Below are 22744 nucleotides of genomic sequence, written 5' to 3' on the forward strand. Positions count from 1 at the left end.
GCAGAAAATAGCATGAATTCCGTTACTAATTCACATAGTTGCACAAAGTGGGAGAAGTAATTTTTGACATTATTGAAAAAATGTCATGTATAAATAAAGATTCTTTATAAATAAGAATCACATATGCACAAACATAAATAATAATTAAATAAAACAAATAGAGATTTTCTTATAAATAAAAATGCACATATTACTTGCAATGTGAATACCTATATTATGATTTTTTTAAAGAAAAACAAATAAACATTCATAATCTAGGTATTCATATTAAATAAGTTGTTGGTCTAATTGAGATTGGATTCAATATTTTTAAACAAAATTTCAGATTAAATCTTTTAGATGAAAATAAATTAACTTAGAGGGGGAGAACTTCACTTAAGCTAGTCAATGAGGTTCTCCAACTAAGATTCAGAGATTCGTCATTCAGAAAGCCATTGAATATTCCTTACCAATAACATATATAGAATGTTTTTTTTTCCTTACAATTAAGGATGCATATATTGTCTAAAATAAGGATACTCATATCATATTTTTCCTAAAATAAACCTATTTAACAGAAAATATTTGATATATATATATATATAATATTATATTTTAAATATTTATATATCTATTTATTAACATATAATTATATAAAACTAAAATAACTAAGAAATATATAAAAAATAACTGATAAAAAAAATTATACAATACAAGCATAATAACACTCGTGCATGGCACGAGTTTGTACACTACTATTTACATATATATTGTAGATTTAAGTATTTTTTATTAAAAAGTTATATATATATATATATATATATATATATATATATGTATATATATATATATGCTTAATTTCATTCTCCCTCTTTTTCTGTTATTTTTATTTGTTCACATGCAAAAATAACATTTGTTCTGCGACATTCCAAAGTCCAAACAAAACACAGATCCGGTATTAACCGAGGTCTAACACCTTCGACTCAAGTCAACCCAACAAGACTTTTAACTAAGCAAACAGCATCATCAATTCATCATCGTATCATAGATTTTGTGTCAACAATTGTGTGATTATTTTTAAGTACATAATAGCCCCTGACTCATGATTACCACATTCCCCACTGATAAAGATTTCTCGTTATTATTTAATTATTCATCCACTAACACTACCCTTTTGCGTCACTCACTTTCTGGCGTCTCCATGATCTGAGAATTGCCTCCAAATCACACCAACATGGGTTTCAATTTGATTCTGTGGTGTCGTCATCCCAATCTGGTTCTCAGTGCTTTGGTGCTCTTTTCCTGTTCCTTTGGCCTTTTCTCTGCAAATGATGAAGTGGGCACAGCTGAAGGTGAAACCTTTACTGTTTCAAGCTTCAGGTACCCTCAGACTAGGCTCAGGCCCTTTGATTTGCGCTATATCAGAGGTGAGTGAGCCTATTGGCAATGAACCTTTTCTTCATAGTGATTGTTATTGCTTTGTTGTGTGTGGTTGTTCATGAAGCACTATCTAGTGTGAATTTTAATGGGTTGCAATTGGATTTCAATGTAAAGGTGAATTTTTTGGAGAATATTTTCTCTCTCTGTCTCTCTCTCTGTCCAAGCTTTCCTTTGGTCTTACTTTCTCTGCTGAATTCCTAAGGATTATACGGTTGGTCTGTTTTTCACTTTTTCTATATAAGCCTAAGGAAATTTAGGAGACTGGCATCAATGTAACTGTTCTCTTTTTTCTTGTTTTATGTTATGAAGGAGTTGATTTTATTAAATTACCATTCTTATGCTCTTCTGTTAATCATTCTGATAGAAATTTCAGAGTGCATTTACAGATTACTATATGGCAATATTTCATCAGTGTAGCCTTAACACTGTAAGAACCATAGATTGACTTGAAACATAGGATATAATCTTATTTGATTGGGTGCTTTTCATTTGTTCTCTAATTTCTGATGCATTAAATTTGTTAAATTTAACTACCATCATTAGAATCCCTATATGAGCAAGAAATGGAAAATAATCAGCTTTGTGTCATTTACTTTCGCTAAGTTTCAGATGGGGACAGAGGTGAGATAGTATCTCTGAAGAGGCTAATTTTTTTTCCCTTCCTTCTGTTTTGGTGATTCAATTAGTTATATGGTTTTGAATTCTGTTATTTTTTACAAACCAGTAAAGATTAAAAACAACTCATTTTCAGATATATAAGGAATTGATGACATATGGATGGTCTTACTTGTCTCGATGTTTTCTATTGCTCCAGTTGACTTGCCGCCATGGTTTTCTGCACTGTCTATAGCATTGAACTCAGATGTAGACCTTGTAAGTATATTCATACCTCTTTGTAGATAGGATGACTTTAGAATGAAGGACTTGGGTGTTATGGGGGGGCCGTAATCCCACATCAAGTAGTATGGGATGCTTGGAGTACTAAAGTGGTTTTTCTTGGTTTTCCCCCTATGACTGTAGCTTTTATGATGTGGATCTCCCAAGCTTCTTATCAATTAGACAATTAGTATCAGAGTCTTCCGCCATTTTCAGCTGCAAACGAGCACACAAGCAGTGATGCCGGCATTGCCATGTTCACCTTGGACTAGTCAAAGGGCTAGTGGGCAACCAGCTTGCATGAGTGTTGGGGGGCTATGTAGTGTGGTGGGATGTTAGAATCCAATTGCAAGGCATAGGCATAGGACTTGAGTCTCGCTTGGGAAGTATGGGATTCTAGTGTGAGGTTTACAATGCCTTGGGCTCTACAACCATAATGGCCAGCCTTTATGGGAGGTTTCCTCAAGTGCTTGGGGATGCTTATATTTGGTATTATAAGTGTTGCCAATGACTTGGAAAGGGCTATCTATAAAGAGGCTGACCAAAAAGGCTGAGTGAGATGTCATAGAATGCAGTGACCGGGGCATCAACTCTTAGAGGTGGTGCTATGATAGAGACTTGGGTATTATGGGGTGTCTAAGTCCCACATTGACTAGTATGGGATGCTCGACAGAGTACTTAAGTGGTTTGATTCTGCCCCCTTGATAGCTAGCTTTCATGATGTGGTTCTCCCCCATAATACTGAAGTCCCTATCAGATGGATAGTATCTATATGATGACTGTGGTTGTTGGATGATTTCATATTTTTCTATTTTGATATCTCTTGTTTTACAATGCATATTGCATGAGATAAAAATGAAAATGATATAGTTCTCTGATGATAAACAATCCTACTTATATGCCCCCTTACAATTTTCTTATTTTATGTAACTTTTTAAATTGTCAATATTTGCCATGCTACAGAAAAAGTCCATGGAGTTCCCTTCGGGATATCATCTTTCCTTTTAATTGGCTCTAGTTTAATTGCTTTCCTCATTTGTTCATTCTTCATAGACACATCATTTTCAGGATGTCTCAAGAATTGAAAGGGTTCCAATGAGCACATTGCCGATAATATGCTTTAGAGATGGAAGTCCTCCACTGCCAGACACCTTAAACACATCTCTAAAGGATTCAGCCACCTCTGGTAGGGGACACACCTAAATACATTCAACTAAAGTTAATTATACTGTTTTTTCTACACCGAATTTCAAGAATGTAAGTTGTCTTAAATTTCACTCTAAGAACTATTTATGAACTCATTTTGTGAAAGGCCAAGAAATTTCATTTTAGTATACCCTATAATCCATCAACATGGTTGAAATGTTGGAGCTCTACCGACTACCAAGTTCCCACTATTTATTAAATTAGTGTCATAATTTCTAAAAGAGCAGGTTTGTGTTTTGACTCAATAGAACATGTTTAGTTTTTCCACCTCTTTCATTAATTTACATTCTCTACTATGATGGTTTCTTTGGTTATCATGTAATGGATGGTACTGAACTCATGAATGTGTAGTGTTTCTTTGTTGCCTGTTGTGCTTTGAAACACTTTGGCAGTACTGATTCAGAGATTTGATTCTTCTATCCCTTTTCCTTTCCTTTCACTTACTCCCAATTGAATGTGGATGACTCATTAAAAAACTAACATCCAAGAGAGAATGTATTTCCATTTAAAAGAGAATTGTTCTTGCTGAATTGTCATTATTCAATTGGAGGGGGGCAGGGCAAGGGAGTCGACAGATTTCAATTCTCCCCTTTCACTTGTTCTCCCTCTCATTGTCAATCTCCTTTGTTAACAAGAAAGAAGAGAAAATATCTTTTTTGAACTTTCTTGTGCCATTCCCCTATTATAAATACTTTCTGTTTCGCATTTTCTTTAGGGATAAATGGTCTAGATGTGGAGCAGTGCTTTCCTATGCAGAAGAATATCACCATGAAATTGACAAACAATCAGGTATTGTAATAGGTCCTTTTTACTTTAAGCATTATTTTTTAATTTTTTTTTTTTGGCATTGTGTCTTATTTTTCAGTGTCTCCGTTTGCTTTTGTTAACATAGAAATACCTGTCTTAATATTGAAATTCCTATGGACATGGGCCAAGTCTTTTAAAAGTATAAGCTATTAGGTGAAGATACAAGATTGGCTTTATATGTTTGACATGGCCCCCTAGAGCCTGTTAGGGCTTGAAATGCAGATTATGTACTTGTCCACTCTAACTTGAACCATAGTTATAGGTGATGGCACACGATTACTTTTATATCTCTGACACCTTTATTATTAGTTGAGAAGGGTTAGTTCACCAGTGAATTTTATTTTGTTCTTTTATAAACATAACAAATTATTATTCAGATATCTCCAGGTGTTTGGTACATTGGTCTTTTCAATGGCATTGGACCTACAAGGACACAGTCAAAGATGGTAAGCTTTACTGTGCAGATGTTACTTCTATCCAAAAGAAATATGAATATTCAAAGTATGTTTCGTCACTGTTGGAAAAGTTCGTTATCCTTTGCATGCTATCTTGTAAATACATTTATACACTAGGAGGGCTGATATAATGTTGGCGAAGTTACTACCTTTTTGCAATACTGTGCTTAACTAAATAAACTGTTTTTTTTTTTTGTTTTTTAATTATGATTTGGTGGTGGGTTTCATTTGTTACTTTTACCGGTTGATTGACAATTCAGTTGACAACATTTTTAAGTTTTAATCAATATTATTGTGATCTAAATCTTCTAAAATAGTAATATTATTAATAAATAGTTAAATGCACAATCCAATCCGTGATTAATTGAAGTTTCTGAAAATAATACTTTAAATATTAATATATTGTTTGGCTAAAGAAGATATTGTGATTATTATTTAATTTTTTTTATTGCCATAATGATAGAATTTTCAGCCAATGATTTCTGTTCTTCAAGTGAGTCTTCTTTGGGATAAGATAATTCCCATGCTTCAATGTGGGCTTATACTTGTGATTCTTTTCTTAAGGGGTTGCAAACTTTTTTCATTAGGGACTTAGCATTTGAACCAAATTTAATTGTGTCATTCACATGAAAGATTGTTCATTTAGTACATATAAATCCACTTTCTTTCTTTCAAAGCTAGTGGAAAGATTCTAAATTTAAAAACTTAGAAAGTGGGTTTTAAGGCTGAGAGAATACATTGCAATTTCCAGAAATGGTGTAGTACACTGGGTGTACAATGTCAAATTGGATAACAGCTCTAATATTGATTTCTGTATTTGTTCCATGCTAAACTTATTTCTATGTGACTCATCCTATCTCTCTTAGCAAAACCACACATGGATGGATAAACAATTACTTCTCTGTCTCTGCAGATTATCCGCGGTCCATCATATTCCTTCATTGCTAATATAAGTGTGGAAGCATGCACAAATTCAATGATGAGGGGGGATTTCTGTAACAGTTCAGTTTATCCACTTTCATGTGCAGCATCTGTTGTGTCTAATGCTTTGGAAGCTAAAGTGAACAAGTCAATGTTGGAAAACTTGGTGACATGCAAAAGTAATTTTGAAGCTTTTTGTGTTCATGAAGGTGTGCCAAACTTCTTCTCCCTGGACATAATGAATGTGGCAGAAGAAATAATCATTACAGCAACAAATATCAGATTCAATGTTACTGGATCAAATGATATTAGTTTAATGTGTTTTGTCCGCCATGGTGCAATGCCGTCTGTGACTTCAAATGATTATTCCATTGATATTTCTAAAAGCCCACTGGTTATTCATTCACCATTAATTGGCCGTTGGTACATTAGTATAGTACCAGTCAATCTTACAAAGACTCAGGATAACAACGTAAGAGTTTGCTATTCAGTGGAATCTCAAGTGCCTCAATGCCCACTAGGGAAAGCTGGACCGAATTGTACAATGGATAGCTACTTGCTTCAGGTAATATTCTAATTCTTTGCATGATGCTGTCACCTTAAGTGCTTTCTTTATAACATATGATAATGGACTCTAAATTGTGTTCGTGTGATATTCCTTGAGACTACAAAACTGCATTTTAGGCTACATATTTAAATAGATAGAATCAGAGTATGATCAAATGTAGCCATATCTTGCAAACCACAAAAGTAAAAGAACATTAGAGTATTAACATAAACGTTCTGTTAGCAAATTATCCACTCTGGTAACATCTGATATGTACACTAATGGAGATGAATGTATCATGCAGAAATAGGAATGGATCCTATCACTATCACATTGAAAGCATTATTATACATGTAGTGCTTGTCCCTTGGGAGTTCACTTATTGGCTTCTTCACTGGGATAAATTTCTTTTTGAGATCTTGGAGATTTAAACTACTTTATGCCCAGTGCTTACAGAAAAGGTTCAAGAATTTGTTCAGGTTATTAATATTAATATTACTAGTATAAAAATTAAAATGTTTGTGTTTTTCACCAAGGAAGTACTACCTACTACCCAACTGGATACTGAAACATTATTTTTTCTTGGTTAGTTAGTACTAAGTGTAGATCAGTTCTATTTCTTGATACTTGAAAATATTTACGCACTGGAATACATTATTGACTAGATGAGAATGGTTGTCTGCAGACATTTGTAAGGAGAGGGTCAACCCCCTTTGAGTCATATTATTTACCAGTTGTTGGAGGAGTATCGTATGATTCTGCCAATTTCCCTCTCGAGCCACTTTTAGAAAACTCATCATACATTGGAGAACCTGATAACGTATGGACTTACTTTCTTTTGGACATTCCTCGTGGTGCAGCTGGAGGAAATATTCACATACAGCTATCCTCAGATATGAAGATCAGTTATGAAGTGTATGCTAGATTTGGTGGATTACCATCTCTTGATAGCTGGGACTATTATTATGCTAACAAGACCAGGAGAAGTGATCCATCCGTGTTTTTCATGCTATATGACTCAAGTGATGCCAAAGTTAATTTTTATATTATGTATGCTAGAGAAGGAACTTGGGGTATCGGTCTAAGACATCTTAATACCAGCAGTGATTCCACGAAAGGGCTAACTAGCATGTCTATTTCACTTGAGCGATGCCCAAAACGATGTTCCTCTCACGGAGAATGTAAATTTTCTTTTGATGCTAGTGGATTGACATCGTACAGGTTTGGGCCCTTTGCTTGTTCTTAATTTATCAGTGGTGTTTACATTGCATTTGTTTTCTTTATGTTGCTTGACAAGAATGCAGAAAGTCCTCGGTAATGATTGAGACACAAGGAAAAAAAATTGAATGCCATATTGTGGGTTTTTCCGATTGCATGTTTTGCATTTGCTCCCCAACTTATTAAGGAGTTGACCATTTTAAATATTTACTTTTTGCTGTCAGCTTCTGCTCTTGTGATCGAAACCATGGAGGCTTTGACTGTAGCATTGAGATTGTAACACATCAAGGTGATTGCTCATTTTTCATATTGATAAAATTGGTTCATTTTTCTAATATGGTGTACAAATTCCTTAATCCAGTTATTAAAAATTTGTATAGGGCATGTACGTCAATCAATTTTTCTCATTGTATCAAATGCTGCAGCCATACTTCCTGCCTATTGGGCCCTTCGGAAGAAGGTGGTTCTTTCCCTTCACTATTGCTACTATTGATAACTTGTTTCATTATATAGTGATTTTTTGTTGACACAGAACCCATAGTTTCCCTTTTTTATGGTACAAAACCCAGAAATGATTTCCTTTATGCAGGCATTAGCAGAATGGGTTTTATACACATCCAGTGGGATTTCAAGTGGACTATATCATGCGTGTGATGTAGGTACCTGGTGTGCATTGAACTATAATGTCTTACAGGTTAGAGCTTCACCTCCAGTATTCCCTTTTACTCTTTCTGAAAATATATAAGAATTTTTGGAAGTAGAAATGTTATGCCATTGACATAAGTATTACAAACTTAAATAGACCAGTGTAATTTGACTATCTAAATGGAATGAATTAATCTGTGGAAGCATGAGCCTTGGGCATTAATCATATTTAACATGTGTACATCAGTACGTGCATGAGAAGCAAAAAATAGATTTCATAGTATGATTGGTGACCCTAAATACAATGTAATACAAAATCGCTATATTTATGTTTCTGAGAATTTACATTGGCTTTACATATCAATGTTTCAGTTCATGGACTTCTGGCTCTCTTTCATGGCTGTGATTAGCACTTTTATTTATCTAGCTACCATTGATGAAGTACTTAAGAGAGCAATCCACACAGCTGTTGCTATCCTTACTGCCCTAATGGCTGCAACGAAAGCAACCAGGTACATGAACTGGTACACCGTCAATTTAGGCACAGCCACCCAATCATTAAAGGTGTTCAAGTCTTTTTCATATTTATCTTTGCTGAATTGTGCAGGTCTTCCAATGTTATTCTTGTAATTGTCATTGGTGCTCTTGGTCTGTTTATTGGATGGTTGATAGAAATCTCAACAAAGTATAGGTCCCTTTCCTTTTCAATTGGAATCTCATTTAATTTCTCTCAGTGGTAAGTTCTCTGTACTTAGATATATTTTGTTTCAATAAGATATACAATATCATATTGATTTACAAGCAACACAGAAGCAATTGAAGGACAATGCTTTATTTTCATTTTTTTCAATTTTTTTTGCATTCACTGCCTTTTCATGGTTAGCCATTGTTGTGAACCCCCCCTTAGCCCCTCTTCATTGTGGCTGATCGTAGCATGATCTAGCTCTATGCTACCGTATAGAGTGTGTTCCGTAATTCACTCTAGTAAGTTGTCAGGCATCTTTAGGGAGAAATGTATGATATAATAAAGCCCAGTGTCAAATTACATGGATCTAGGATGATTCACATCTGGAAATGATGCCAAACAAGGTAATTTATGGAGAAAACTTCTATTCAGATATTAATAGATATTAGCAGATATTAGAGATATTAATCAGATTTCATTGTTTTCCTTGGTTCTTTGCTAGTTTCCTTAGATAGCTCATTCTAGTCCCTAAACCTGACGGATTGAGATTGTGTAATTCATGTATTTATATTTTACAGTATGTGATAGTAACGTAAATATAGCACAATTATTCATTCTCTCAAATATTACATTTATAACTAAGTAAGTGATAGTTATGAACTTTCACTGCAGTTTCCAAACTATTAAGCGGTGGATCTATAATCTTGCCAAGACACTTTTGAGACGGTACCACTGGGCTTTTGCCTTGGCTGGTTTTCTTGCATTGGCCATGGCAGCAATAAGCTGGACTCTTGAAACCAGTGAAACGTACTGGTTTTGGCATAGGTATTACAAAATTACTACTATCCTCTTTATTTCTCTCTCGTTTTGTCTTCTCTTCCTCATGTTACTCTCTTTTGAAATGTTTACAGCATTTGGCATATTACAATATACACATCTTCTTTCTTCTTCCTTTGTTCAAAAGCAAATATTGAGGATACAGAGAATCAGCTTCCTACAAATGGAAACTATGAACTGACTCATCAGGATTCACTTCCAAGAACTGGTTAGAATTAAGTAAATGGAATAGTGAGTAATGGTTTATGGACACTTTCATATATAGTGTATACACTCTCAATCGACACCCTTCACTTCCAAGAACTGGTTAGAATTAAGTAAATGGAACAGTGAGTAATGGTTTATGGACACTTTCATATATAGTGTATACACTCTCAATCGACACCCTTCACTTCCAAGAACTGGTTAGAATTAAGTAAATGGAATAGTGAGTAATGGTTTATGGACACTTTCATATATAGTGTATACACTCTCAATCGACACCCTTCATTTACCCCTATCTCTATCTTCTTATCACATCATATCACTTACTACATCTACACTTTTCTCTCTTCTATCTCTTTTTCTGGGTGTATGTTGGGTTTGAGTGTCCATAAATCATTTTTGTTAAAATTTTTGGTGTTTTGAGGTGAGTTGTGGAGGTGGCTCAAGAATGTGTGGCTACTGCTATTGAATTTGGAGGCCAAAAACAATGATCAAGCAAAGCAGTCTCTTGTAAATTCTTGTCAGCACAAGATTTGTTTCTGCCATTCTTTATAGGATAATTTTGGCATGATTGTGTCTAGGATAAAGAATCAAACTACGGATAAATTTTTGTCATAGGATAAAGGAGCTTTGTTTATGTTGTAATTATGATTTAGAAGATAACTTGCCTTTGAACTGTATCATATTTAGAGATCTTTCTGATAAAAACTACTCAACATGATGGATCTAATTTACTCCAGCAGTTTCTTTATAACTTGCTCTAGTTTGCTATTTTATGAAAATTAAAAAATGGAGAACTTTGCAACACCTATGTAATATAAGGTTGACATAAAAACATTAAAATAAAAAAGAAAATGATATTAACATTTCGATGATATTTTTAGAAGTCTAACAAATGTTCTTTTGTTTATTATGTATGAATCTTCTGATTCTTTTTATTATCCTTATAATTATTATGTCTGATTTATTTTATTTTATTTCACATCAATATGTTGATAATGGTACGTGGACCCAAGTTCCGGGTTCCATGCAACGCAACTTTATAAAATTCACAAGCGGTAGCTGATGAATTATTGAATTAACTTATACAGTAGTACATGAAGAATTAAAATCAAAACAAAATTGTACTTAAATAAGAAATTGCATTTATTTTATTAATCTAATTAATGAGGATTTCGTCATCTTCATTTGTTTTTAACTCCAGGAGTAATCGAGAAAAAATCTTTTTTACCGATATATTATAGTAGTCTCTAGTCTTTGTAGTTAGAAATAGACCAACCTAACCTAATGCATGGGGAGTTGAGCAACTTATTAACTAAGTATTATTTATTAGGTTCTCCCCCACAAAATAAAAGCTAACTATAATGTCAGTATACAAAATGTTTTCTTTGGAAAGTGATAAAATACTTGTTTCCTCGATGAATTAAATTGAGGGATAAGCAACAAAATATTTTTCATTTTTGTGCCTGTGTGGATGCTCCCTCATTGTTCTCTTCTTCAATTTCTGCCGACCAATGCAAAAATGTGAAAAAACACAAAGCAAGGATGGTCTTCTTTACATTTTGCAACTCCCAAAACCTAAACCAAATTCAAAACAGATTTTGCAAGTATTTGCTGTATTAAATGCATTAAAAAATGAATTTTCTTTTTATTTGTAGGAATTGAAATATTTTTTTTTCCTTTTAGGTTTATAAAATGAACAAGGTATATATAGTATTTTATATCGATTACTGAAAATTGAAAGCAAAATTTGTGAATTACATTTATGCTTTTACATAGATGTGTCTATATTTTCTTCGATCTTTTTTCTTTTGCACATTTTTCTCTTTTCTTTATTTTTCTTAGTTAAAAATGATAATATGAAATGAATGCTTGCATTCAACGGATTATATTAACGAAGAAAATACTGTTATTTAATTTGATTTTTTATTGTGGTATTGTAAAAAAATTTCTTTCGTCACTTTTCCCACTTTAATTTAAAGTATGAATAATGTTATAACTTTAAGCAGGCTGGCCAATGATTTTTTTTAAATAATAATAAAATTCAACTAAATATTTACATTTCATACTTATATTATTGTAAAGGAAACTCTCCCATTTTGGTTATATTTTCCTCGATTTAGTAATATGAATTGATGAAAATGCACTTGTCATTTGTCAAAATGTCAATGATTAAATTTCTCTGTTATGTTAATTTTAAGAAATACCTATAGAATAGACATTGATTAATAAATATGTTAAGAAATTTCAATTCATTATTAACTTTTTTATTAGCATAAAGTCGTGAAACATAAGTTATTCTATTTGTTTGAATTCCACATTCAATTTTTGTAGTCTTTATGCTGTTAAGCAGCCCTGACCCAATGGCTATGCTAGAAAACTATTTGAGTTGACTTCTATGCTAATTTCTTTGGCTGCAATGAGAAAATAAAAACCAAAGCAGCAAAAAAGACAAACACCTTTACCAGTGTATCTAGGTGGGGATCCTAATACAATACGAGAGAATAGGCATAAATGTCATGATAGGATTGAAATGTTACATAATGAAAAAACTAAATCAAAGTTGAGTACCATAAAAGCTCATAACATGTTTAAGTAGTTGAGATTTTTAAGTTAAATACAATTAAAGTAATTGATAAAAGGGAATTTTTTTTTTACCACAAAAGCCTAATTCGACCATGTCATTTTTAAACAAAATGAACATAAGATTTAAATAAATATATTTGTACTTCTTATAATTTAACATTTTTTTATTTTTGTTTCTGTATTTTTTTTCTTTTTAATTTTTATAAAATATGTTTATTTTGTTTTCCGTACTTAACATGTTTTAAATAACACTTTTAATAATGAAAAATATTATCTAAAATAAAAAAACAAAATAAACACATTTTATAAGAACTAAAACGAAAAAAAATATAAAAATAAAAAAACTCTAAATTACATGTAACAAATGTATTTAATCCTTTTTTATAATCGTCTTTCAACACATTTATAAACTAAATTACCTAGAATATTCTATTCTCACAAACATTAATCTAACATTACCTAATCAAAACTTACTTTTCAATATTTTTTTTACCCAGAATATTCTCACAAATATTAACTTAACAGTATATTTATTCATAATAAATTAATTCAAGCTAAAAAAAGTAAAGAATATAAAGTGTAAATATGAATGGCTGTAGTACGTAGCAGTATTTTTTGTTATGAGTAGTACGTAGCAGTATAAAAGAGATCAGCTATTCATAAATTATTTTAATTTAACACATGAGTTTATGTGCTTAATGAAACAAATAAATTCAAGATTTAATTTAAACCTATTTACTTAGCATTAATAATTTGTAATTATCTGTTATATATGTGTATTCTTTAAAGAGTTGTAACTTTGTTTATACATTTGCTTAAAGGATTATAATTAAATCTACAATAATTTTATATTCACTACCAAACCAACTCTAATTTTCAAGATTTTACATAAATAACCATCAACCTTCTTTACAAAATCCTCATATCTTCATCATCAAAATTTATTGTTTTATTTCAATGTCATCTCAGCTATTACAAAGTTATTTAGTATTTGTATTATATTTTCTTAATAACAAGCTTGATAAATATTAAATTAATAATTTTAAAAATAAAGCTGAGAAGAAAGCTAAAAAAATACTAATTAAATTATGAATGAATTAATCCGATTAATTTAAATTTTTTTATTTTTAAAATAAGTCAATTTCAAACTTTGAAATTTATTTATTTAAAGTAAATAAAATAAAATAAATTTAAGCAACTACTTTTGTTTTGCCTTCATAAATGATAAATCAAACATGAAAGTTCAGTAGTCAATTTTTGTTACTAGTAGTCTCGTACGAAAATACCATTGTACTGTGTTATGTCGACGAGAATACAACAGACAAAAAATATTCAAAGATAGAGAGAACCATAACCAAAGCCATAGCATGAGCCACCTTCCTGAAACCCAATTCCTTAACAGTTTCTCACCCTTCTCTTCTCTTCTCTTCATCTACTCTTTTCAAAAAGGTAAGCTTCTTTTTTGCTTGCACCCTTCGATTTTTCTCAGCTTTCATGGAGTGTAACGAGTCATCTACTTGAGTTTTGGCCACCCTTTTGTGCCTTGCAAATAGGGTTTTCATGCTCTGAATTTGGTTGTGATGGTTTTTACTTTCTACCCTTTTCTTGTTCTGCCAAAAGGGTTGTTTTGGGCTGTTTTGGTTTTGGAGGGTCAAGGTGTTGTTTCCTCTGTTATGCCGTGTGTCTGATGGTGATTGTTTTGGATTGTTTCTATGCCCCTCTTCTTCTTTCTGTATAGTATTGATTCTTTGGAGTGTTTTTCTGTTTGTAAAGTTAATTTTTTTTTTGTTGATAAAATTTATATGCTAGTTCAAGTAATCTGTAACTGGGATGTTAATGGTTTTGGTTAAAATATAGTCATAATAGGCATGAGGATTGATGTTTCGTGTCAAGGTATTTATGTTTATAATCTATTGAAACCATTATAATCTAGGACAAAGCTTAGATGGAGTTCCTGTGGTGCTTTTGGTGTTGTTCTCCGATCAGAATTGGAGTTTTACTGCAAAACCCTATGCTGACTTTTAATATAAACCTTTATTATGCAGATTATTGAGGTAAAACTCCAATTCTAATTTGATAACAATATCAAAAACGTCTAAGAAACTGTATATGAGTTTTTTCTTATAATCTTTATGCTATATGGCCTTATTATGTACCTAAGAATAATTTCTATAGAAACCTTATGGATTCTATAATCATGTCTCAAAATGTAGGGCTTGTTTTCCTGTAACCTCTAATTATTTACTTTGTGTTTATTTATGTTATTTGAAGTTTCTATTGATGTAAATGTGGCTTTATGCAATGTAACTATGTAAGTTCGTTTCTTATGTGGATTAATCATTAATACTAATTTTTTGGTTTGTGATAGCAGAATAGATGCATGAAGTCTGGTGACCTCTGATCTGATTCCCTCTTGATGTCAAACAACAGAAGAGAACGAAACTATCAATTATTTATTTCATTAAGTAAAAAGAATTAGTGGAAAATGGGAGGTTGCTGTTGTTCTGCCAGAAAACCTCATCTGCAAGGGGCACCAGTATATTACTATGTTAGTAGTTTTCTATCCTCTCTTACATGATTTATAAGCTAAGCCCATATCGTAGCTTATAAGAATCTATCTAGAAATCTCACTCCAGCATTTTTATTTCCAACATCCTCACCTATGTAATCTTTTAATCATTAGCATTAGCAATGGTGGAGCGAAGAACTAATTACTGAAGGAAAAATCAAACTATTTCATAATCAACTTGCTATTGAAAGCCTTAAAATGGTCAGTATAGGGGAACCGTTGTGTTAGCAAAATATGATTTCTGCTTTATTTTGCTTGCCAAATTACTAGTTTAATTTTTTTTTGGATGAAGTGAGTGACCCTGAATATTTACGTAATTGAAAGATCAAACAATTTCTTGTGTAGTACTTTAGCAACATAGATTTATTGCCGTTTCTTGGACTGCAGCACATTTTCTAACATAATATAAGATTCCTTGCAAAATGGAGAGCTAGTGAATATTACTGTTATAGTTGAATCAAGTTAGGCACCTGACAGAATTCACATTGATGATGCTCAAAGTGAATTTTTGAAAGCTGCTACTTGGATGGAATGTAGGGAAGATGTATGTGCAGATGCAAAATAACAGAATGTTATTAAGGCTCAAATAGACTTATCTCTCTCTCTCTTATTTCCTTTTTTAAAAATGAATTTCTATGCTTGGACTTGGCTTTTATGAATAGTATGGAGAAAAACATGAGTATATCATTATCATCTCAGAAGGCATGATCCCCTAGGGGATGTCAAATGAGAAGGTGGCTGAGATGTAGACTGTTAGTACAAAATGGATTGTTTTCATTGTTCTATTCATTCCAGAACAGTAATTTGGTCTGGCTATTTGTTTGTTCTTTTAGATTATGGTTTATAATTATTTATGATGAGCTTATGATTTGAAGCCTAAAAAAATCCTGTTTGCAGTGCCCACCAACTTTTGAAGAGCGTGAGTCTTTAACATCTAATAATGGCACGAATGCTTCAGTCAATGCTGGATTTCTCATTGGTTTGAACCTGGAAGCATCCATGCCTGATACTTTCCAGTCCCCTCCCGTGCCTCTACCTTATGATATGGTCTTGGGAGGTTCTGCATCAACATATTCTGAATCTGGCAGAGAAACAGTTAGTAGTTTTGAAACTTTAATTACACGTGAAGATGTTGAAGAATCAGATTGTAAAGCTCAAGCCAATTCTGCTCTTACATCGCCAAGGAAGGCACAACTACCAAAATCAAATGTAACTCAAGTATTAGTGACAGAAGAAGAGGATGTCTGTCCAATTTGTCTTGAAGGTACTTGCTTGTGTTATTAAAAGTAAATTTTTCAGAGATTTTCCAAGTTCCAGTCACGCGAATCAAGAGGAATGAGTCCTTTCTCTCCCAGGCAGATGATGAAAAATAATAATTTGATATTTTTTTTTTCAATGCAGAATATGATGTTGAAAATCCTAGTAATTTGACAAAATGTGAACACCATTTTCACTTATCATGCATTCTTGAGTGGATGGAACGAAGTGACTCCTGTCCTATTTGTGATCAGGTTTGGCTTTTGCATTAATTCTGTATTACATGAAAAGCCTCGTCTTAGATTTGTTTCCCTTGAATGCATGCTCAGTGGTGCTTAAATTTGAAAAAATAATTGCTTATTTTTCATTAGCTATCTCAGGAAACTAGTAAAAATAAGTTAATTCAAACATGCACTAAATGCCATAATCATGTTAACTGCACTTTAATTTGGGTGCACCAAATATTGGAATTAAAAAGGAAGAGAGGTGAAAAAAGTGTTTTTCCCTTACCTTCTTTTCTTGGCAAACTAACTCTAGCAGTCCCGGTTAGATGCTGATTATTGATTATTTTTTACGATAAAATAATATCTGTATATGACCATTTTTATATAGGAAGTCAATTATGCTATTTTGAATATGGAGATGATCAATACTCTTTTTCCTTGTTGACAATAGTCGTTTTTCTTTGATGTTACAGGAGATGATATTTTGACCAGACAATGAATTAGTTTGATTGTTCAATCAAAGCTTGTTAAATGAATGGAAGATAGATGAAGATCATTGTATGATAACTGGTTAGATGATGGCAACTACAGATTCATTTTCGATTGGTGGTGCATTGACAAAGTCATCATTTTAGTAGGCCCAGCCTTTGGTCACGAGGTTTTGACGGAATGCCATACCATATGATATAGCATATCTCTTCAAATGCAATTCCTTTGGTCAGAATTTGCCCGTTATTATTAGTGTGAAAAAATGCGGCAACTCTGTAGATGCCAACATTTATTTTCACAGATGCTTTTCTATTTATTTACTGCTCTCCATTCTCTTTTGTAAAAAAATTCTCAATATTTATTTGTCATGCCTGATTTACATTTTCATTGTATATATATACACTAGTGGATTCTTGGGGTTCAGTGTTTTTGCAATAAGTACTTAATTATCAAGTATACAATAAGACCCTTTTCCTATTAAATTTTATTCACTCCATTCTTTTGCATTAATACTTCCCAACTCCAATTATGAATGTAACTAAGTAATAACCTTTTCTTCTCCTCTTCAATTCATCCCATGTTTTTTTTTGTCAGAATCTCTAGACTTTTCAAAAGACCAAGGAAAAAAAAGCTGCTCATTTCATTTCTCGCACCACCAATTTTTGCGGGCATACCATTTCAAATTAAAAATTCATTGGAAAATCTGAAAAATTATTTAAAAACGATAAAGAAGTTGAAAAATGTTTTAAGATCAACGAAATTAACAGGCTCCCTCTTGAATCCATTCGTTTTGTTGTGAAACTGGAGATAAATTAGTCTTGCTAAATCTGGTGCCTGAAGAATATATGCTCCATTTAGAAATTGGTGAAACTTATGCCATGGAACCCACCAATTGGTGATTGCAGATAAGAGGTCTCTTTCTTTCTCAAAATCACGTGATTGCATACATTTATCACAGCTGTTTGTGATGTTACTTTATAAATCTTGTGAAATCTTGTGAAATATATTGTGCAGATTAAGCAAAAAATTGATGCAATCAGAAACCAACAAAAGACCAAAATTTTCAACCACTGGATAATTTAAGTGAAATAATTGTCTAACATCAACAATACTGTTTCCAAAGAAAAAAACATTGACAATAATTCCAAAATGAACCACCAATGACCCCAAATTGATAAACCATACTGTTTCCCCCCCAAAAAAAAACTATTCACAATCACCCAAACTTCTTTTCTTTTATTAAGGGTTGCAACATGAGAGGCATCAAAATAGGGCCGATGATCTCAACTAGGTTGACACCAGGAGCACTACTCAACCTCTGCATACAATCACTCAAACTATGTTTACAAAAAAAGAAGGCCATTCCTACACATCACATGCCATCTCTAAAAAATTCTCATTCCTATCTGAATAGGAATTATTCAAATCTTAGTGCAGTCTCAGATACTTGTGAAGCTTGAGTCGGTGAGGCTGAATTTGAGTTTGAAATAACTGTTACTTCAGGTGCTGCACTTGGTTGAGCTATTTCAGCTGTTGCACAAGTTTGCTCTCTTTCCACTGCTGTTGTTGAATCTGTGACCGTATTTGGTACATCACCCTACTTCTTTGATGTCTGTTACAATAATATAGTGCATGTTTGGAAATTAGGTGTAAAAGTACTTTTGAGGCAAAAGTACTTTTGCAAAAGCATAAGGACTCTTGCTTTTGGTTTCATTTTATTGTTATCCATTGTATTGCATTGGAATGCGCATCACAGTAATTTCAACTGCAAATCAAACATGCACATAGTCATCCAATTAGTAGACTCCATATAAAACAAAGTCAGAAAAAGTAGTATATTGAGTTACCTTTTCTCCAGCTATTGCATTAGCAACATTTTTGTCCTATTTAAATTCTATCAAAACACCAAAAAAACACTTAGTTTTTGACAATGCACCAAGGAAACATTCGTGTCACATTCAAAATTTCACCACACATATCTATCAGATCATCATCAATTCAAATACAACAATTTACAGTTAACAATCTGACGAAACGAGCAAATTCAAGTCAAAATTAAAATAACAAGAAAAAATCAAGGAGAAAACCTTGTTCTGCGCGGTCAACACCTTGGAGAAGTTGGCCTTACAAGACCAAAGAAAACAAAAAGAAGCAACAATTAGCATAAGCAACTAATGCAGATAGAGGAAACAAAATACCAAGATGGCCCCACTGAACTCCATGTTGTCTAGCTCTCCTACGATTTTTTTCACCCTCCCTTCTCGATGTTTGCAGTGACCTCTTCAAAAATATGGACTTCTCATTCATCGTCAAAGCTTCTACAACACCATAGAAAATGAAAAACAAACAAACAAATAGGAGAACAAGCAAAGCAAGACAGAGGAAGCAAAATACGAAGATGAAGGAGAAGAAAAGTGCAGATTCCATTTAACTAATTCAACCGGTAGCAAGTTTAGAATCTCCGGCATAAATCTAAAACTCAATTATGGACCCAAACACGATTGAACAAAGTCAAACACCAATGCATGAACACAAAATTTACACACTTTTATTGAATCCTTAAAATGTATAAAAGTGAGTAAGAGTACAAACATCCAAAGCATCAAGGAGTCAAAACAATTTATGAACACATCATCAACATCTAAATCAAACAAGAAGACACGTTGAATTAAAAGATGAATCAAAAGTGATAGAATTCTCACAAGGTACACTCTTAAACTCTCAAGTGTTTAGGTTTGTGTCTACACTTGATTACTACATGCAAACTAGCACTACCAAAATTTGACAAGCCTCTAATTTCCACCACTTGATACACATGCAATTAAAGATCAAAAGGACTTTATTAGAATTATAATAATGGGGTTAAGGTGTAGGTGGGATATAAGAAATGATACTAAGCTATAAAACCAAAGAGAATAGAGGAACAATCAGGAATGAATCAAAATAAGCATGCAAATTGTTAGGAATGCAGTGAAGCTGGTTTCGAGGACCAGTACCTCCAGCAACTTAGACAAGGAAGAAGAGAAGAGAAGGGAAAGTGAAGGTAAATTTGGTAATTTCATTCATGCTCTTGCTTGTTATTTACATCTGTATTTATAAACTTCCGGCATAAATCTAAAACTCAATTATGGACCCAAACACGATTGAACAAAGTCAAACACCAATGCATGAACACAAAATTTACACACTTTTATTGAATCCTTAAAATGTATAAAAGTGAGTAAGAGTACAAACATCCAAAGCATCAAGGAGTCAAAACAATTTATGAACACATCATCAACATCTAAATCAAACAAGAAGACACGTTGAATTAAAAGATGAATCAAAAGTGATAGAATTCTCACAAGGTACACTCTTAAACTCTCAAGTGTTTAGGTTTGTGTCTACACTTGATTACTACATGCAAACTAGCACTACCAAAATTTGACAAGCCTCTAATTTCCACCACTTGATACACATGCAATTAAAGATCAAAAGGACTTTATTAGAATTATAATAATGGGGTTAAGGTGTAGGTGGGATATAAGAAATGATACTAAGCTATAAAACCAAAGAGAATAGAGGAACAATCAGGAATGAATCAAAATAAGCATGCAAATTGTTAGGAATGCAGTGAAGCTGGTTTCGAGGACCAGTACCTCCAGCAACTTAGACAAGGAAGAAGAGAAGAGAAGGGAAAGTGAAGGTAAATTTGGTAATTTCATTCATGCTCTTGCTTGTTATTTACATCTGTATTTATAAACTTCCGGCATAAATCTAAAACTCAATTATGGACCCAAACACGATTGAACAAAGTCAAACACCAATGCATGAACACAAAATTTACACACTTTTATTGAATCCTTAAAATGTATAAAAGTGAGTAAGAGTACAAACATCCAAAGCATCAAGGAGTCAAAACAATTTATGAACACATCATCAACATCTAAATCAAACAAGAAGACACGTTGAATTAAAAGATGAATCAAAAGTGATAGAATTCTCACAAGGTACACTCTTAAACTCTCAAGTGTTTAGGTTTGTGTCTACACTTGATTACTACATGCAAACTAGCACTACCAAAATTTGACAAGCCTCTAATTTCCACCACTTGATACACATGCAATTAAAGATCAAAAGGACTTTATTAGAATTATAATAATGGGGTTAAGGTGTAGGTGGGATATAAGAAATGATACTAAGCTATAAAACCAAAGAGAATAGAGGAACAATCAGGAATGAATCAAAATAAGCATGCAAATTGTTAGGAATGCAGTGAAGCTGGTTTCGAGGACCAGTACCTCCAGCAACTTAGACAAGGAAGAAGAGAAGAGAAGGGAAAGTGAAGGTAAATTTGGTAATTTCATTCATGCTCTTGCTTGTTATTTACATCTGTATTTATAAACTTCCGGCATAAATCTAAAACTCAATTATGGACCCAAACACGATTGAACAAAGTCAAACACCAATGCATGAACACAAAATTTACACACTTTTATTGAATCCTTAAAATGTATAAAAGTGAGTAAGAGTACAAACATCCAAAGCATCAAGGAGTCAAAACAATTTATGAACACATCATCAACATCTAAATCAAACAAGAAGACACGTTGAATTAAAAGATGAATCAAAAGTGATAGAATTCTCACAAGGTACACTCTTAAACTCTCAAGTGTTTAGGTTTGTGTCTACACTTGATTACTACATGCAAACTAGCACTACCAAAATTTGACAAGCCTCTAATTTCCACCACTTGATACACATGCAATTAAAGATCAAAAGGACTTTATTAGAATTATAATAATGGGGTTAAGGTGTAGGTGGGATATAAGAAATGATACTAAGCTATAAAACCAAAGAGAATAGAGGAACAATCAGGAATGAATCAAAATAAGCATGCAAATTGTTAGGAATGCAGTGAAGCTGGTTTCGAGGACCAGTACCTCCAGCAACTTAGACAAGGAAGAAGAGAAGAGAAGGAAAAGTGAAGGTAAATTTGGTAATTTCATTCATGCTCTTGCTTGTTATTTACATCTGTATTTATAAACTTCCGGCATAAATCTAAAACTCAATTATGGACCCAAACACGATTGAACAAAGTCAAACACCAATGCATGAACACAAAATTTACACACTTTTATTGAATCCTTAAAATGTATAAAAGTGAGTAAGAGTACAAACATCCAAAGCATCAAGGAGTCAAAACAATTTATGAACACATCATCAACATCTAAATCAAACAAGAAGACACGTTGAATTAAAAGATGAATCAAAAGTGATAGAATTCTCACAAGGTACACTCTTAAACTCTCAAGTGTTTAGGTTTGTGTCTACACTTGATTACTACATGCAAACTAGCACTACCAAAATTTGACAAGCCTCTAATTTCCACCACTTGATACACATGCAATTAAAGATCAAAAGGACTTTATTAGAATTATAATAATGGGGTTAAGGTGTAGGTGGGATATAAGAAATGATACTAAGCTATAAAACCAAAGAGAATAGAGGAACAATCAGGAATGAATCAAAATAAGCATGCAAATTGTTAGGAATGCAGTGAAGCTGGTTTCGAGGACCAGTACCTCCAGCAACTTAGACAAGGAAGAAGAGAAGAGAAGGGAAAGTGAAGGTAAATTTGGTAATTTCATTCATGCTCTTGCTTGTTATTTACATCTGTATTTATAAACTTCCGGCATAAATCTAAAACTCAATTATGGACCCAAACACGATTGAACAAAGTCAAACACCAATGCATGAACACAAAATTTACACACTTTTATTGAATCCTTAAAATGTATAAAAGTGAGTAAGAGTACA

At 32.7% G+C, this 22744-nt stretch overlaps 2 protein-coding genes and 1 long non-coding RNA gene across 6 annotated transcripts; 2 read left to right on the forward strand and 1 right to left on the reverse strand.

Annotated features, from left to right (window-relative positions):
* Positions 1 to 897: 897 nt before the first annotated feature.
* LOC114425206 lies at positions 898 to 10574 on the forward strand. 3 transcript variants are annotated; one of them, XM_028392022.1, is made up of 15 exons: positions 898 to 1406; positions 2234 to 2292; positions 3364 to 3481; positions 4217 to 4290; positions 4686 to 4754; positions 5677 to 6249; positions 6917 to 7452; positions 7674 to 7738; positions 7830 to 7909; positions 8039 to 8143; positions 8467 to 8606; positions 8702 to 8830; positions 9452 to 9604; positions 9691 to 9857; positions 9956 to 10574. In XM_028392022.1, the coding sequence occupies exons 1-14, from the start codon at positions 1214 to 1216 to the stop codon at positions 9827 to 9829; spliced, it is 2433 nt and encodes an 810-aa protein (XP_028247823.1). In that variant the 5' UTR covers positions 898 to 1213; the 3' UTR covers positions 9830 to 9857; positions 9956 to 10574. The 3 variants fall into 3 exon arrangements, with proteins under 3 accessions (XP_028247823.1, XP_028247822.1, XP_028247824.1); XM_028392021.1 differs by having other exon boundaries at positions 9691 to 10574; XM_028392023.1 differs by having other exon boundaries at positions 1297 to 1406; positions 2171 to 2292; positions 9691 to 10574.
* A 3099-nt stretch (positions 10575 to 13673) lies between these two features.
* Positions 13674 to 17427, forward strand: LOC114425209 (probable E3 ubiquitin-protein ligase RHB1A). 2 transcript variants are annotated; one of them, XM_028392028.1, is made up of 5 exons: positions 13674 to 13855; positions 14775 to 14954; positions 15873 to 16239; positions 16377 to 16486; positions 16930 to 17427. In XM_028392028.1, exons 2-5 carry the CDS (start codon positions 14892 to 14894, stop codon positions 16942 to 16944), a joined length of 555 nt encoding a protein of 184 aa, XP_028247829.1. In that variant the 5' UTR covers positions 13674 to 13855; positions 14775 to 14891; the 3' UTR covers positions 16945 to 17427. The 2 variants fall into 2 exon arrangements, with proteins under 2 accessions (XP_028247829.1, XP_028247828.1); XM_028392027.1 differs by having other exon boundaries at positions 14778 to 14954.
* A 734-nt stretch (positions 17428 to 18161) lies between these two features.
* On the reverse strand, positions 18162 to 19985 carry LOC114425213. The gene is made up of 2 exons (XR_003669204.1): positions 18793 to 19985; positions 18162 to 18710 (listed from the first exon to the last, which is right to left on the reverse strand). It is a non-coding gene; the product is annotated as an uncharacterized LOC114425213 (long non-coding RNA).
* Positions 19986 to 22744: the final 2759 nt, after the last annotated feature.

Source organism: Glycine soja, chromosome 9 (assembly GCF_004193775.1).
Source record: "Glycine soja cultivar W05 chromosome 9, ASM419377v2, whole genome shotgun sequence".
Lineage (NCBI taxonomy): Eukaryota > Viridiplantae > Streptophyta > Magnoliopsida > Fabales > Fabaceae > Glycine > Glycine soja.